The 17830-nt window shown below is 35.8% G+C and overlaps 5 protein-coding genes across 6 annotated transcripts; 4 read left to right on the top strand and 1 right to left on the bottom strand.

Moving 5' to 3' along the window:
• LOC104791046 (F-box protein At2g18780) lies at positions 1584-2919 on the top strand. Its single transcript, XM_010516847.2, has one exon. The coding sequence runs from the start codon at positions 1619-1621 to the stop codon at positions 2777-2779; it is 1161 nt and encodes a 386-aa protein (XP_010515149.1). The 5' UTR covers positions 1584-1618; the 3' UTR covers positions 2780-2919.
• On the bottom strand, positions 4113-4926 carry LOC104791035. Its single transcript, XM_010516836.2, has 2 exons — positions 4531-4926; positions 4113-4452 (listed from the first exon to the last, which is right to left on the bottom strand). The coding sequence occupies exons 1-2, from the start codon at positions 4708-4710 to the stop codon at positions 4279-4281; spliced, it is 354 nt and encodes a 117-aa protein (XP_010515138.1). The 5' UTR covers positions 4711-4926; the 3' UTR covers positions 4113-4278.
• Positions 5133-6850, top strand: LOC104791025 (40S ribosomal protein S4-1). Its single transcript, XM_010516827.2, has 5 exons — positions 5133-5178; positions 5533-5610; positions 5694-5874; positions 5978-6075; positions 6238-6850. Exons 1-5 carry the CDS (start codon positions 5176-5178, stop codon positions 6664-6666), a joined length of 789 nt encoding a protein of 262 aa, XP_010515129.1. The 5' UTR covers positions 5133-5175; the 3' UTR covers positions 6667-6850.
• Positions 8981-11662, top strand: LOC104791012 (3-hydroxy-3-methylglutaryl-coenzyme A reductase 2-like). Of its 2 annotated transcripts, XR_768854.2 has the most exons (5): positions 8981-10054; positions 10164-10345; positions 10436-10776; positions 10875-11248; positions 11335-11662. XR_768854.2 is itself a non-coding variant. In XM_010516814.2 (4 exons), the coding sequence occupies exons 1-4, from the start codon at positions 9156-9158 to the stop codon at positions 11124-11126; spliced, it is 1674 nt and encodes a 557-aa protein (XP_010515116.1). In that variant the 5' UTR covers positions 8981-9155; the 3' UTR covers positions 11127-11303. The 2 variants fall into 2 exon arrangements, 1 of the variants encoding a protein (XP_010515116.1); XM_010516814.2 differs by lacking the exon at positions 11335-11662 and having other exon boundaries at positions 10875-11303.
• Positions 13126-14962, top strand: LOC104791001 (AP-1 complex subunit sigma-1). Its single transcript, XM_010516804.2, has 7 exons — positions 13126-13295; positions 13797-13883; positions 13976-14067; positions 14186-14294; positions 14388-14423; positions 14521-14607; positions 14704-14962. The coding sequence occupies exons 1-7, from the start codon at positions 13293-13295 to the stop codon at positions 14773-14775; spliced, it is 486 nt and encodes a 161-aa protein (XP_010515106.1). The 5' UTR covers positions 13126-13292; the 3' UTR covers positions 14776-14962.

Genomic DNA, 17830 nt, shown 5'->3' with positions numbered 1-17830 from the left:
AGACTAATCCTCATCGCAATCGACCAGCTATTGTAATTCGTTCCATCAAGAGCATGAGCAACAATCATCAAACCTGGGTGATCGGACGATTGAAGAATTAATGGACTGTCGAAAGTTTCCAATGACTTCGACGCAGATCTGTGAGTTCCATATCCTTCCGATTTGAGATTACATTGTTGTTTCACCAATTCCACCTTTGTATCTTCAAGCACGACTGATCCGCGAGTGATCCTCACTGCAGATGTATCGATCTCAGGTGTTTCACTCTGATTCCTCAATTTTCCCCCTTTTTCATCATTTTCGCCAAAATCAACGATGCAGAAGATGAACCGATGATGATAGAAACGATTTCGTCGGTGTGATTGTGGAGAATTTGAAGAAGAAGATGATGAAATCACAGAGATTTGCGGAAGAAAAGCTCTGATACCATAATAGAGTTCATGAGCTAAGAGATTTTGTGAAATGATTTTTTCATCAATTCCCTAACAAACTTTACAATATTTATCTATATACAACCATTTACAGTAAACCGGAACTAATCTAAACCGAAAATCTAATCTATTAAGCTTAACCAAAACATATTAAACCAGCTTAATTATTCACTCCTAATACAAGTATAACAAGTTCATATGTTTAAATCCATTTTAACTGGTTGGGTTCAGTAATACTCTCTAATTATTAGGGATATAAAGGTATTTACTTATATTTTCGAATTGTTTTAAATCCAAAGTAAATTAAATTTTAGAGAAGGAGTAATTCAGAATTTTTGACGGAGAGTAGAGAGCTCCTAAGATTAAAACCCGACAAAATCGGCCTTTAACGTTAAAACACAATTGGAATTATCCATCTGGCTCTATCTGCTGTGACGATGATGTTATTAATTGAATACTATTATAGTCTAGTCGTATCATACCATCTCCAAAGAATTCAAACTGTGACAAATAAATAAGTTATAGTACCACCGTACCATGTTGTCCAAATCTCAAGAAACAAAATTTTCCCGCTAATAAGATTTTCCAATTCGAATGGGTCGATAATTTTCACAAATCCCAAAAGCTTATTATTTGTTAGGTTTTTTTTTTTTTTGCTACTCAGCAAATTCACCCTTTATATAATAAAATATTTTTGTTAATATTTCTATTTTGTTTGAAAACCAGAAGATTAATAAAATAAGAATAAGAATACACAATTTGTATATATTTCATATATTGTTTTCTTAGAAATTACATATATCTTCTTTCCATAGATTTATTTTTCCCTTTTTATTAATATCATTGCATAGAAAATATTAACATTCAAAAATGTTAATTAATGAAATTTTCAAAAATGTTAAATATTGAGATGTTTCATTAGGATTGGTTCTTTAAAATCCTATTTGAATTATAGTTTCTACTTTTATTTAGTATAGCTTCTATTTTTAATATCAATAATTTTTAAAATATATATATTATACTAGTAGTATTCCTATTTTTCGATCACTAGTATAATATATATTTTTTAAAAATTATTCATATTAAAAATAGAAGCTATACTAAATAAAAGTAGAAACTATGGACCTATAATGTGGGCATATTAAATATATAAAGTTTCCCAAGCAAAATTCGATCGGTGAACGACGATGATCTCCGATCTTCCAAGGGATTTGGCAGAGGAGGTGCTCTTTAGGATTCCGGTGACATCTCTGAGAGGAGTGCGATCAACATGCAAAAAGTGGAACACTTTATCCAAAGATGGGTCCTTTACAAGAAGGCACATCGGCAAAGAAAAAGCAAAGAAGAAGCAGAGGAAGGCGTTTCATGTGGTGATGATGCTCAATTACAGGGTCTCTTTATTCAGCGTCAATCTCCGCTCTCCTACTCGTATAAAGCGTGTAGGTCAACTTATTAGCATGGAGGATGCAGATCGAGTCGGCATATCCAATATCTTTCACTGCGATGGTTTATTGTTATGCACACCCACCAAAGAAGACATATCTAGGCTTGTTGTTTGGAACCCTTGTTCAGGTCAAACATGGTCGGTCCAACCTAGAAACTCTTTCAACATATGGGACAGGTACGCTCTTGGCTACGACGAGCTGAAGAAGAACCACAAAGTCTTGAGATTTGTGGATGTATACGACTACAAAAACATGTGTACCCAACTTCGTGAGTTTGAAATTTACAGTTTTGGCTCTAATTCATGGAAGGTTCTTGATGTCAATCCGGACTGGGATATAGAATTTGTTCACCGTGGCTTGTCTCTACAGGGTAACACTTACTGGTTTGCCCGTGACAAGGTTTTCCCAGCAGGAGGAGATCATTCTTATTTCTTACTCTGTTTTGACTTCACCACTGAGAGATTTGGACCGCGTCTGCCTCTGCCGTTTCACCCTTTCGTTCGAGATACTGTAGCTCTATCTAGTGTTGGGGAAAAACAGCTTGCCGTGTTGTTTCAGCGATGCTCATCTCCATATACCTTGAAGATATGGATTAGCAGCAAGATTGAGCCTAATGCAGTTTCGTGGAACAAGTCCTTCTTAAAGGTTGATATGAAACCTTTCACCGGTTATTCCTTCTGTTTTATGGGTGGGAGTTTCTTCGTTGACGAGAGGAAGAAGGTGGCCGTGGTTCTTGATAAGAACGTAGGTAGCTGTAACCCCACTCGCAACATAGCTCACATCATTGGAAAGAAGGGCTACTTTAAGAAAGTTGATCTTGGCAAATCTAGGCACCGACTTTGCTGGCCACTTGGGTGCTCTTATGTTCCGAGCTCTGTGCAAATCAACCAGAACACAGCCTAATCTATTATTGTCTTTATCTTCGATTTTATTATTAATTGACCAACATAGACTGCTGCTTTCTTTGTTTTGTTCATCCTGTTATAACTTTTATTGAATCCATCGGATTTGCGTTTCAGTATACTGTCATGTGTGGTCTTGTTTGGCTCGCCCAACACGTCTTTTGTCTTGTAGATTTTATTATCAATTTACAAAGTCACAAAAAACATACTAAGCCTTCTTAGTGTTTGATGCCTTACCGCTTAATAAATTAACAAATCAAATGATCGTAGTATGAGAAGTAGACAAGACATGGTTTTGTAACAACTTCCCAAAGACAGGTGTTCACTACTGAACTCACCTGGAAACTTATCATACAACTACGCTTAGGCGCCTTTACAAACAAAGGGAGCTCTCCCAGTTAGGGTTTGTTAGTCACACTGATCTAAATTCAAGCCAACCACAACATCTAATGCTTGCATAAGTGCATTAGATATAGATATTCCCGTAAGTTTGTTTTGTAGATAAAATTCAGAGAGAGAATGTTGAAAGTTAAACGAACACATATGGATCCTCTTACCATTGTATATACACTGATGTTGGACACATTTCTGCATGTCAAGCAAATCTAACAGAACCAGGAAAGAATTCATCTTTCGGAAGTTCGGAACAAACCTATGCAAATCCGTAAGGCCGTATGTGCGTTGTTTTGTTCCACTAAAAGGACCTATGTTAAGTAAATTAAGAAACCAGCAAGAAATACGGAAATAGGTACAATATTACCACAATGTATGTTATCGCTGCAAGACAATCATTACTGTTGTAGTCTAGAGCCTAAAGGATGATGGAACCTAGGTCATCTGTTTGGCTATCAGCTTGACCACTAACAAGATCACATTTTACCTTAAAAGACACAACATTCTACTTCTTCCCTATGTTCTGAAACCTCTTAGGTTTAACCCTGCTACTGGGTGCTGGTTTTTCAGTGTACCAAGTTACAAGAACAGGAGAAAGAATTCTATGAGTTAAACGTAAGTGCTTTATCTCCCTAACCCAAAACATTTGTCTATAACAAACTCATCATGATACTAACACCAATAATCACACCATTCACTCACACTCATGCATCCTTGCATCTTAGATTCTCTTCACACCATACGTTGCTGGCTCATTAAAGCAAAACTACCTGAAAAAAACCTTTGTAACAGAAGAATCTGGAAAGATATATATCCTACAAACATCTATACTAATCAAACTACATCCATCATTCAGAAAGACCTCAATTCCTACATATCAGTGTGACAACACAGTAATCAACAAATGTTTGAATAGAGCAAGGAAGAGTGATCCAGACAAACTATCTTTCAAGAAAACACAATACTTTCTTCATTGAATTTAATAATTTACACAAACCCAAGTTTCCCGTTTCATCCATCATAAACAAAGAACAAATCTTCTCCTTATCGAATTGCAATACCCTTTTGTGCCCTACGTTACGAGCCCTAATTTCCAATTCCCACAACTCATTTCTTAGCCTTAGAGAATCTAAGACAACGATACTTCTCACCACTCACAGTAATCTCAAGAGCACCGTCTTGATTATCCTGATTCGAAGCAGTCCCCATGAGAACGCTCTTCTCCTTCTCCAGATTCTCTCTCTCCATCTTCAACCTCGCTTCCTGTCTAGCGATCTCCGTCTGTCCAAATTCACAAAATCAGAATCCACACACAGATTTCCCCAAAACCCTAAAAATCAAAATTCAAAGAAAACGAACCTCACGGCGAGAGAGCTCAGCTTTCCAGGCAGCTTCTCGCTCAGCGACTTCCCGCTCACGCTCTTCGATATAACTCTGCATCTCTCTCTCCTTCATGATCCGATCTTGTATATCAGCGTCAAGTGCTTGCTTCAGCTCCTCCACAAACTTATCAACCACTAATTTAATCCTCAGCGACATCGTCTCCTTCACAAATTCTGACTACTTACAATTCTCCTCTTTCCCTCACACTAACCGCTTCTACACATCAATAAAATCTCTTCCTAGCCAAAAAAAACTCAATTCTGAGTTTCCCTCTTCTAATTACGGCGGAGCTTCACCGCCGGCGAGATTCCGAGCTTGCGTGAGAACTGAGGAGGGACAGAGACATTCACAACCTTTTGTTTTTTTTTTCTTTTTCCTTTCTAATCTTCTTCAGAGAGGGAAAAATAAATAAAAGTGTGGAAACAAATGGGCTCTTATTGGGCCTATACTGGGCCTGCGAAGCTAAACATTGGTCACAAGTGTGGCAGAGGATTTTTTGGATGACACATGTTAAAAATTAGGGTTTTGTGTTACTCTCCTCTTCTTTCAAACCCTAGAAGAAATAAGTGAGAGTGGTTTGCTTTAGCCGCGGAGAGGAGTCAGAACTCATACGCTGCAAACATGGTTCGTCATCTTTGTCTCTCTTAGTCTCATTTTCCACAAGGGTTTTTGCCATGTTTTCTCTTTGGTTTTGGTAGTTTGTCTCAATCTGTGAATTCGTTTAGTGCGGTACGATAAAATCTCTGTTTGTAACTAGATAGCATTTCGATGTAACTATGTAAAGTTGATTGCTTTGTGCGATTTGTGATATGGGTTTGGGATCGATTTGAAAATGGCGTTGTTGAGATCTAAGAAGATAGGATTCGGTTATCCTTTGATTTGAGGTCTTGAATGATGGGACTTTGTTAGTGATTGAGGTTTTATAAAGATGTAATGTGTTTTGATGTTTATATTTATTTGTTTTTTTTTTCTCTCTAGGCAAGAGGTTTGAAGAAGCATTTGAAGAGGCTCAATGCTCCTAAGCATTGGATGCTTGACAAACTTGGTGGTGCTTTTGTAAGTCATTTGTGTTGGATTGATATCTTATTAGAGCTTAGTTTTTATTTGATTTGGTGCTTATAATTGCTATTTCTGTCCAGGCACCCAAGCCGTCTTCTGGACCACACAAGTCTAGGGAGTGTTTACCCCTTGTCCTTATCATCAGGAACAGGTTGAAGTATGCGTTGACTTACAGAGAAGTGATTTCGATCTTGATGCAAAGGCATATTCAGGTTGATGGGAAAGTGAGGACTGACAAGACTTACCCTGCTGGTTTTATGGGTGAGTCTGGCTGTGGTTGTTTTTGTTGCTTGATGATGTTTATGCCCTTTTGTCTCTGCTTCTTTGATGAGTGATCTAACTAAAGATTCATAATTATTCCCAGATGTTGTGTCTATTCCAAAAACAAATGAGAACTTCCGTCTTTTGTATGACACTAAGGGACGTTTCCGTCTCCACTCCATCAAGGATGAGGAAGCTAAGGTTTGTTCTCCTAAATCCCTTACATTCCCAAATACTGAACTCCTTGAAACTAAGTTAAGTCTGTATTCATTGCTTTAGACTTGCGTTTGGAGGTTCGAATCTTCATGTTGATTACTAGTTTCTAATATGTTCTAACAAGTATCCTCATTTGCTGTTGTGCAGTTCAAGCTTTGCAAGGTGAGATCTATCCAGTTTGGTCAGAAGGGCATTCCCTACCTGAACACATATGATGGTCGTACCATCCGTTACCCCGACCCGCTCATCAAGCCTAATGACACCATCAAGCTCGACCTTGAAGAAAACAAGATTGTGGAGTTCATTAAGTTCGATGTGGGCAATGTAGTTATGGTCACCGGAGGAAGAAACAGAGGGCGTGTGGGTGTGATCAAGAACCGTGAGAAGCACAAGGGAAGTTTCGAGACCATCCACATCCAAGACTCAACAGGACATGAGTTTGCTACAAGGTTGGGAAATGTGTTCACTCTCGGCAAAGGAACAAAGCCATGGGTGTCTCTTCCAAAGGGTAAAGGTATTAAGTTGACCATCATTGAGGAAGCCAGGAAGAGACTTTCTGCTCAACAAGCTGCTTAATACTGTACTCTGTTTCCCAATTTTCAGAACAAACTATGCGTTAGTTTGCAGCACTCTTTATGAGTTTTACTTTCGTTTCAAAACTTTATCTTTTGGATTTTTATGAGCTATTTTTTTGGACCTTTTCTGCTACTTGCGAGTTTGGACTTCAACCTTGTTACTTCCGATAGTTTTTTAATTGCCTTAGTATCACTGGGTCACATTTTATGAATCCTAGAGAGATCATAATCCCTGTAAGACAATTAGACAAATGTCTCTATTAAAACATGTGGTCAAAATATGCCGAATAGTTTTTACAATTTCCCGATCTCGATGGCATATTTTGGTGTGGAAAACAAGCCTACACTCTTACGTGTCTACTTTAAGAATGCTCCATTCATAGTTTTATCGTTGCTGTCGCCAAGTTCACGTGATAGTGGAGTGATTATTTTCGAATCCTTCCTTACTATACTCTGTAAAAACCATGCTTTAGTTTGTAGCACTTTGGATGAGTTGAGTTTTACTTTGGTTTTCATACTTGTCTTTTGGGATTATTATGCGCTATTTTGGGACCTTTAGTCACGAGTTATAAATTCAACTTGGCTTCTTCTGATAGTTATTGAATTGCCTCTAGAATCTCTACTATTTAAAGGCCACATTCTTAATACTAGTGAAATCCCAGCCTCGGCTAATAACAGTAAGACAATTGTCACATTTATACATTTGGTAAAATGATTGTGCTTTTCATAATTCTCATGTATCGGGTGGATGGATCTTGATATGTTTAGACCTCTTGTGTTAATATATGAATCGTACTAGCAGAGCCAGAGTATATAATCTAAAAGTGGATCAATTTTTTGTTCTTGTAATCATTTTTCACTTTTAAATTTTAACCGATTAAAAGTCAGTTGATTGAAAATGTTTTTCTTATGAGTGGATGTTCAAGAAAAGTCTTATAACATTGATTTTGGTGCACAAAACCTACGTGTCTACTTAAGAATACTCCAGACTCCAGTAATGGTTATAATTATACCGTTACTGTCGCTAAGTTCACGTGATAGTGGAGTGTTATAATAGAATCGTTAATCACAGATGCTCAAAGATTCTTGTCCTTGGTGACTTGGTCAAACAAAAATAATACTAGTAGTCAGAAGAAGATAACAACAAAAAACGACACTGACGTCAATGCATGTAGAACCAAGTGCCTCGGAAATGCAACAAAACACTCAGGTATTTTCAAAACAATGTATCCACTGTAATGCATGCAATGCAATGCATAATGGCACTATTTTAAGCTCGAGATTTTATAACAATATCAAAGAAAAGAATAGTCATACAAAATTTATATATATAAAATCTATATCTATTACCTGCTATGTTCTGGTATGGGGTTGATGCAAGTTTTTTAAAACATGTCATGTGATGTGAATTGGTTGTGGACTCAACGTGGTTAGTTTACAATGAATATAAGCAAATCCAGCAAACTAAGAAAAGAGCCAAAACTAAGGTTTAAAATTACATCCATTCATTTAAGCTATAACTTGACTTTACTATAAAAAGGGAAAATAGTTTTACTTTTTTTTCTTTCTAATTTAAAACTATTTTTTCTTTGAAATAAAAAACTAGAAGCTTCGAAGTTATGAATTTTTATTTAAAAAATTCCAAAAAAATAAAACGTTTCATCGTTATATTATTTCTCTAATTGAATATAGTAAATCTGATAATTTCTTTAACTTATATTGGATTAAATATATATATATATACAATTATATGAAAAAGTCCCAAAAGTAACAAAACTTTAACCCTAATAATCATCCCCAAAAGTGTTATACACTATTTTATTGATAATTGCTAATGCAAGTTATTTTTATATATAAAAATGCCATGTGATTTGGTTGTGGACTTAAAGTTAACAAGGAATAATAAAATCCGGCAAAATAAGAAAAGACTTGTGAAAATCTAATTAGAAAACTATTAAATTTTAAAAAATCTAAAAATAAAATTTAAATTACATCCATCCAATATTTAGCTTCGAATGCAATATATATCTTTCTTCTTATTAGTTAAAATTTTAGTTTCCTATGAACAAGGATAATTGAAAACTCTTATTTCTTTTTTTTTTTTTTTTAAACTAAAAGCTTTGAAATTTTGAATTTTGATTCAAAAAATCCCAAAAGATAGTAATTTGTTTAACTTATTTTGGACTAAAAACAATACAATTAACCCTAAAAAAAAATTAAAATCATACCCAAAAGTGGAAATAAATAAAGGGAACAAGTAGTTTATTATTCATTGTGACGGAGACAAAATCATCTTCTCTGTTCCTTCTCATCTCTCTCTCTCTCTCTCTCTCTCTCAATTCATAAACAACATTGACGTTGATCTCGATGTCACCACCACCACTATAAATAAACCCTCTTCCCACTATTTTTGCAATCTCACACTTTTGGAGCCCAAAAATTTCTCTCAACCATTAAAAATCAAAACTTTTTTTTGTCTCTCCGGCGTCAATGGAGGATCTCCGTCGTAGATTCCTGATCAGAAACAACGACGAAGAAACCTCCAATGTCGCCGTCGCTACTCCTCCTCGCAAAGCCTCTGACGCGCTTCCTCTTCCGTTGTACCTGACCAACACTTTCTTCCTCGCTCTCTTCTTCGCTACTGTTTATTTCCTCCTCAGTCGATGGCGTGAGAAGATCCGTAACTCGACGCCTCTTCACGTCGTTGACCTCTCTGAGATCTCCGCTCTCTTTGGTTTCGTTGCTTCCTTCATCTACCTCCTTGGTTTCTTCGGTATCGATCTTATTTTCCGATCTTCTTCCGATGATGATGTTTGGGTTAACGATGAGGATTTACGGAGGAAGGTCCCCTGTGGTCAATCCCTAGCTCCATTGATTGTTCATTCCCCTGATTCGGATCTTGTTTCGGTGGAAGATGAAGAGATTATTAAATCAGTGGTTGAAGGAACCATCCCGTCTTACTCATTGGAGACGAAGCTCGGAGATTGCAAACGAGCTGCAGCGATTAGGAGAGAAGCGGTTCAGAGGATAACCGGTAAGTCGTTAACCGGTCTTCCGTTGGAAGGTTTCGATTACGATTCGATTTTGGGGCAATGCTGTGAGATGCCAGTTGGGTATGTTCAGATCCCAGTGGGAATTGCGGGACCGTTGCTGCTCGATGGGGTTGAGTATTCAGTGCCAATGGCTACAACTGAAGGTTGTTTGGTTGCTAGTACTAATAGAGGTTGTAAAGCTATTCACTTGTCTGGTGGTGCTTTAAGTGTTCTGATGAAAGATGCAATGACTAGAGCTCCTGTTGTTAAGTTCCCTTCTATAATGAGAGCTGCTGATGCCATGTTTTATCTCGAAGATCCTGCTAATTTTGAGAGATTGTCTCTCATTTTCAACAAGTGGGTTTCACAAACTTTGTCCCTTTAGTGCTAGGATGGTGACTTGAATGTTGTTGCTGACTGACTTGTTTTGCTTTTTTTTTTTTTTGTTATTGTATATAATGTACAGATCGAGTAGATTTGCTAGACTTCAGAAGATTACATGCACGATTGCTGGAAGGAATCTATATCCGAGGTTTGCGTGTGGTACTGGTGATGCTATGGGGATGAACATGGTCTCCAAAGGTGTTCAGAATGTCTTGGATTTCATAAAGACCGAGTTTCCTGACATGGATGTTGTTGGCATCACAGGTTAACTCTTCTTTCTTTATTTCTGTGGTATTGTCTTGATTTTCGAATTATAGTAAAGTCTTTTTGATTAATTGGTGTTATGGTGTTCAGGGAATTACTGTTCGGACAAGAAGGCTTCGGGTGTAAACTGGATCGAAGGACGTGGTAAGCATGTTGTATGTGGAGCCTTGATTAAGGCTGAGATTGTGGAGAAAGTGTTGAAGACTAGCGTTGCGGCTCTTGTAGAGCTTAACATGCTCAAGAACCTTACTGGTTCAGCCATGGCGGGTTCTCTTGGTGGGTTCAATGCTCATGCAAGCAATATTGTCAGCGCTGTGTTCATCGCCACTGGCCAAGACCCAGCTCAAAACGTGGAGAGCTCACACTGTATGACCCAAATTGAAGCTGAGGGCAACGACCTTCACATCTCTGTCTCAATGCCTTGCATTGAGGTATATTTCTTGCATGTTCTATCTGAAATGATTTTTTAAAAAATATTGCTGCAGTATCCAAACTCATGAACTCTCTGTTTAATGATATGTGGCTACAGGTTGGTACTGTTGGAGGTGGGACACAACTTGCATCACAATCAGCTTGTTTGAATCTGCTCGGTATGAAAGGATCAAACAACGAGGCACCTGGTTTGAACGCACAGCAATTGGCAAGAATAGTGGCTGGTACAGTTCTAGCAGGAGAGCTATCACTAATGTCTGCTATTGCAGCTGGACAGCTAGTGAAGAGCCACATGAAATACAACAGATCGAGCAGAGACATTGGCCCTTCGTCTCAAGTCAACAGATGATGTTTGGAGCACCGGACGAGGACAGATAGTAATAAAACAAAAACCCAAAAATTAGATTGATGTAATTTTAACCTGATTTGATTTCTTCCTTCATCGATCTCTTTTCTATCTATTTGTACTCTGTAAGTCTCCAGATGATCTTAATTTATGTAAAGTCATTTTTTGTCCTTCTTTCTTTATGGCTAGCTTATATCATTTTCTTTGAAAGTCTCGTAGCTCAACATATACATCACTTTCACATTTCAAGCTCTACAAAGAGTGTTTAAATAATTTGGATGAATGCATATAGAAGGATGGGAAGTGAAGAAGAGAAGGATCGATGGAGAGGAGACGAGTGGGGGCAGTAAGAAACAGAATCAGAAGAAGAAGCCAACTGCAGAGGCTAAACTGGTGACGAGAGCAATACAACAAATCTCGAGGGGACTTGAGGAAAAATACAAAGCTAACTTCCTCCAACAGAAACCATGGCCAAAGCCTCTTGCTTATTATGGTAGTTTTGCACTTGGTGGGGGTTGCTTGGATCAACAAGAAAGTCAAAGGTTCTTTTTTTATAATTCCCTTTGCTTGAATTTTAACACAGCTACTTAATGCTTTGTTGAATCAATGTTATAAGCTCTCGGGGATTGTTGATCAATATGTGTGATCAAGGCATTTAACGTCCTATTGTTTCTAGCCATGACTTTATATAACGTTGATTTGATCATTGTGGTAGTGTTTGTGTTGATCTGATGATAAACATGACACGAGTTTGGTACTAATAAATGTAAAAATGTGGGTTGTGGATGGAGGAGTGTATTTAAGAGTTTGACAAATGNTGCAGTATCCAAACTCATGAACTCTCTGTTTAATGATATGTGGCTACAGGTTGGTACTGTTGGAGGTGGGACACAACTTGCATCACAATCAGCTTGTTTGAATCTGCTCGGTATGAAAGGATCAAACAACGAGGCACCTGGTTTGAACGCACAGCAATTGGCAAGAATAGTGGCTGGTACAGTTCTAGCAGGAGAGCTATCACTAATGTCTGCTATTGCAGCTGGACAGCTAGTGAAGAGCCACATGAAATACAACAGATCGAGCAGAGACATTGGCCCTTCGTCTCAAGTCAACAGATGATGTTTGGAGCACCGGACGAGGACAGATAGTAATAAAACAAAAACCCAAAAATTAGATTGATGTAATTTTAACCTGATTTGATTTCTTCCTTCATCGATCTCTTTTCTATCTATTTGTACTCTGTAAGTCTCCAGATGATCTTAATTTATGTAAAGTCATTTTTTGTCCTTCTTTCTTTATGGCTAGCTTATATCATTTTCTTTGAAAGTCTCGTAGCTCAACATATACATCACTTTCACATTTCAAGCTCTACAAAGAGTGTTTAAATAATTTGGATGAATGCATATAGAAGGATGGGAAGTGAAGAAGAGAAGGATCGATGGAGAGGAGACGAGTGGGGGCAGTAAGAAACAGAATCAGAAGAAGAAGCCAACTGCAGAGGCTAAACTGGTGACGAGAGCAATACAACAAATCTCGAGGGGACTTGAGGAAAAATACAAAGCTAACTTCCTCCAACAGAAACCATGGCCAAAGCCTCTTGCTTATTATGGTAGTTTTGCACTTGGTGGGGGTTGCTTGGATCAACAAGAAAGTCAAAGGTTCTTTTTTTATAATTCCCTTTGCTTGAATTTTAACACAGCTACTTAATGCTTTGTTGAATCAATGTTATAAGCTCTCGGGGATTGTTGATCAATATGTGTGATCAAGGCATTTAACGTCCTATTGTTTCTAGCCATGACTTTATATAACGTTGATTTGATCATTGTGGTAGTGTTTGTGTTGATCTGATGATAAACATGACACGAGTTTGGTACTAATAAATGTAAAAATGTGGGTTGTGGATGGAGGAGTGTATTTAAGAGTTTGACAAATGACAAAGTGAGGCTTTAAATGTATTATTGATCAGGGCGCTGTGTATTTATGAATCCGACCCGGAACAAGATCCGTAGTCAAATAAAAAGAAGCTTATATTACAATTATACCCCTGCGAGTCTATAGTTTTGTGCCGGAAACAGAAGAAGGATTCTTTCGAGTTTTGACGATCATCGGGGCTTCTTCTAGAGAGAGAATCGAGCTGAGCTTTTACAGATTCGTTTTCGGATAACAAAAATGGTAACAATCTCTCTCTACTCTTCTTTGCTTTTCGGTTTCGGATCTTGTTTTCGGTTTTGTGTGTCTCCGAGTATCGACGATGCTGCTCGTAATTAAACCAACACACTTTTGAATCTGAATTTTCGCATCTCGGATGGTGATTTTTAAATTTTGATTTGGTAATGAAATGCGCGCCTCTGAATTTGGCAAAAGAAGCTTGTAGATCTGTACCATCTTCTTTGATATCGCTTTGCTTTCTTCTATGTGTGTGATGTTGGAAACTTGAATTTTGCTTGCACTAGCTACGGTTTATCTGAAATCTGAATGATGGTGATGGATGGTAGATATGTTTCAAGTTCTGGTACTTGGATCTCTCACAATTCCCTCTTTTTTTTTATGTCTTGTAACTAGAGTTATGCTTTCTCGAATTGCTAGGACTCTTGTTAACGAAAAGCTTGTTGGTGATATGATCCTGAAAAGGAAAAAAAAAAAAACTTCTGAGGTTGCTGTTTGTGTTTCCAGATACACTTTGTGCTTCTAGTTAGTCGGCAAGGAAAAGTAAGGCTCACCAAATGGTATTCGCCTTATACACAGAAGGAAAGATCTAAGGTATCTACAGCTTTGGTTTTGTCAATGAGTTAATACAGGGTCATGCTTTGCTTGCCTTTGATCTTTACATTTGGAAACATGATTTTCGACAGGTCATACGCGAACTCAGCGGTGTGATTCTGAACCGAGGTCCCAAGCTCTGCAATTTCATCGAATGGAGAGGATACAAGGTTGTCTACAAAAGGTAAAAAAACACTTAGTCGGTATTATATATATATATATATATATACGCAGCATATTCCTGCGCTACTTTTAAAAAAACTGGTTAGATTATGAACAATGATGGTTGTGTATTTGTGCAGATATGCAAGTTTGTACTTCTGCATGTGCATTGATGAGGCGGATAACGAGTTAGAGGTATTGGAGATAATTCATCACTACGTCGAGATTCTTGACCGTTACTTTGGCAGTGTGAGTAAAACACTTATCCTCCACTCTTATCATAATCTCACTAAACATCTATATTTTGATTAAGAGCTGTGCTGTTTATTCTATGATCTTCAGGTGTGTGAACTCGATTTGATTTTTAACTTCCACAAGGTATGTATACATACACAACTCTTCAGGATCTGTGATTGAACACTCTCTGTAATTTACTTCATTATGACATTTTTCGAATCTGGTTGTTTTGTTCTAGGCGTATTATATACTGGATGAGCTGTTGATCGCCGGTGAACTTCAAGAGTCGAGCAAGAAGACAGTTGCAAGGATAATTTCAGCCCAGGTATGGTTTACTTAATCCTAATGCCCACTTAGACACTAGAAAAGGATTAGTCCTTGAGGATTGAGTTAATGATGAGTGTTATGATGATATTTGAAGGATCAATTGGTGGAAGCTGCGAAAGAGGAGGCAAGTTCCATAAGCAATATTATTGCTCAGGCTACCAAGTAGTCTCTTTCTGATCTTCTTTCACGCAGTTAAAACAATCGTAAATGTTTGCCAAAAAAAAAAATTGTTTGAATTTATCCTTATGTTTTGAATCACACTTGTTTGCCATCTCATGTGTTTGTTTGATCGATTAGAAGAAAGAAGTATTCATAATCATCGTTGTGGGTTTATTAGTAGTGATTGTTACTTATCTTTGCGTAAGCCATAGTGATGGATGGTTATTTTCTTCAACTATTTACGTTTTAAAACGTGATTCCACTATTTTTCGCAATGCAGAAAAATCAAATGGAGATGTCAAATTAAAAGGGATCTAGATCATATAAGAGTGCAATCAAATCGAGATTGACGTACTAACATAATGGATACCAATCGAATCCGAATTAATACTGAACTGAAACTGAGAACCGAATGAATATCCAAATTATCTAAAATATTAGTTATCTTTTGACAAAATTTAGAAAAATCCAAAACGAAAATATTGGAAAAAAACAAACCGAAAAATCAAATTAATAATATTTGAAAATACTCAAGAAAATCCAGACATACCCGAGATATCGCATATACTCTATTCTTGTAATAGTATTGCCTATTATCTTGCCAAAAATGATCTCATATTTGGGGATTTTTACATAAATTCTGTAAATTTGCCGTTATGGCTATCACAAGTTTTGTGTACTACTAATACTAATCTTTGCAATTAATAAAATATATTTTTGACGAAAAAATACTCTACTTTTATCCATGTATTGCTTGTTTTTTTTTGTAGGCTCCATGTTTGCTTGTTGTTCCGTTAGTTTAATATCCTTTATATATAAAAATATATATACTTTAATAAAGAAAAAATCTCATAAAAAAAAGTAACATTAGTTTTTAAAATATATTATACCATTATTTTTATTATTACTAGGACTCAGATCCCCCGATGTCACGGGAGAAGTATTTTAGAAAAAAGTAAATAAATTTAAAATTAAAACTATACATTATGAAATCATTTGAATGTAATATAATAGTATGAATACATAAACAATAAACATAAATATATTTTAAATATTTATGTAAATTAACAACTTTAAAAAACATGATAAAATATATTTTAAATATTTTAACGAATGTTAAGACGAATAGACGCAACTGTAAATTCTATAGTAAGTTTTATTAAATAGTTTTTTAACGAAAGTTAAGATAAGTAGACGCAACTGTAAATTATATAGTAAGTTTTATTAAATTTCTATATTTAAAATATAATTTATCATTTTTTTTAAAGTTGTCTATTTTAATTTCAATTTTCTTTGATATAGTTTCACTCCTTATTAAATACATTTTTAATTATAATTATTTAATAAAAATTACATTTACTCATTACAACCATTAATTCAATATTCTCAGTTAAGATCACTTTGTCATTATGATTTTTTTAATTGTAGCTCTTTTCTATAATTTTTCATAAAATATCTTATATATTTATAATACTTTAAATAATGTTTTTTACAAAGTTACGTCTATTCTACATAATATTTTTTGTTTATAAGTTTTCATTTTGATGGTTGTGTTTTTAGTAACAGTTTATGTTTAATGTTTATGTATTCAAAATATTATATTATATTCAAATAATTTCATAATGTATAGTTTTAAATTTTAAATTTATTTACTTTTTTCTAAAATACTTCCCCTCCGACATCGCGAGGGGGGGGAGGTCTGAGTCCTAGAAATAATAATATCTAAAAACCAAAAGATAAAATTTTATCTAACTATAAAAATTATAATTACTAATTTTTAGTCTAATTATAATACTCCATTCGTTTCACAAAAAGTATTCTAAGATTATTTGAATGTTTCAAAATAAGTGTTGTTTTAGATTGTCAATATTTAATTTCGTATAAATTTTATAGTTTAACCTCAAATCCATAAAAGAATATCAAAATCAGTTTAAATTTTAAGGATATCACAAAATATTTAATATGCTTTCTTAATTTGTATGAAAATTATCAAAATGTGAGATCTGTCTTAGATCTGGCATGTGTTGCGTTAAGCGTGAGATAGATGACTAGAATTCTTCTTCTCCTCACAAAATTAGAAGAAAAAATTCCTAATAACATTTGTTGCTTGGTTCCCTTTATACTATTTAAGAATAAACTATTGTTTTCTTGTGCATTTAAGAAGAAACATTTTTTTTTACTACAAATCTAATGATCCATAATAATTATTAAAAATACTGAAATAAAAGAAGAAAAACAAGTTGACAAAAACTAAGCAAAACATAAGTAAAACCTATGCAAATAGTCTCTGATCTCGCCGCAATAATCATCTGTGTCCATGTGTAATACACAGCGTACACAACTACTTGGACTAGTCCAAGTAATGTGCATATCCCAAAAAAGGAAATCTTCAAAACAAAAAAATTATCAAATTTCAATCAACTCATGTTTTTCTTATCCAGAATCCGATATATATGTAAATCACGTATTGGAATAAAAAACTTCCAAACATAATAGGATCCACGGGTAGAAATGAGATGACGCTCCAAACTATAGCGTATGCAAACATCGCAAACACTACCAATTAAGAAAGACATGTGCTCGACGCTCTTGGTCTTCACAACCCTCATCTGCATTTTATCATCATTTACCTTACTAATGTAAAAACAATTGTTTTTGAGATATATAATATATAAATTAAACTTAGAAACTTCACTTACCACAACAGATATGGGAGCAACATACATGATGATGTTGCATACGCAACAAACATCACCAATCACCAACCGCTGAACTCCTCTAGAATCTACTAGCATAAAGATCAAGGTTGCAAATGCAACCACAAGCACGATCTCAACTATCAGAACTGCAATGATCAGTCGTCGCTATCTAGGCTGATCGCAATACCTGATAAATATGAGTAGATACATCGCCATAATGGTCACTCCTACTGCATTAGTAACAAGGGTAGGAGTGCCAAAAGGATGCACTACTGGTAATCCATAAACAATTCATACAATACATCTCCCAAAAGTAGCTATGTATAGTATGGATGTCCTTTCCCCCACAGATTGGTTCCTAAC

The sequence above is a fragment of the Camelina sativa genome, chromosome 1 (genome assembly GCF_000633955.1).
Source record: "Camelina sativa cultivar DH55 chromosome 1, Cs, whole genome shotgun sequence".
Lineage (NCBI taxonomy): Eukaryota > Viridiplantae > Streptophyta > Magnoliopsida > Brassicales > Brassicaceae > Camelina > Camelina sativa.
This window is presented reverse-complemented; position numbering and strand designations above follow the sequence as displayed.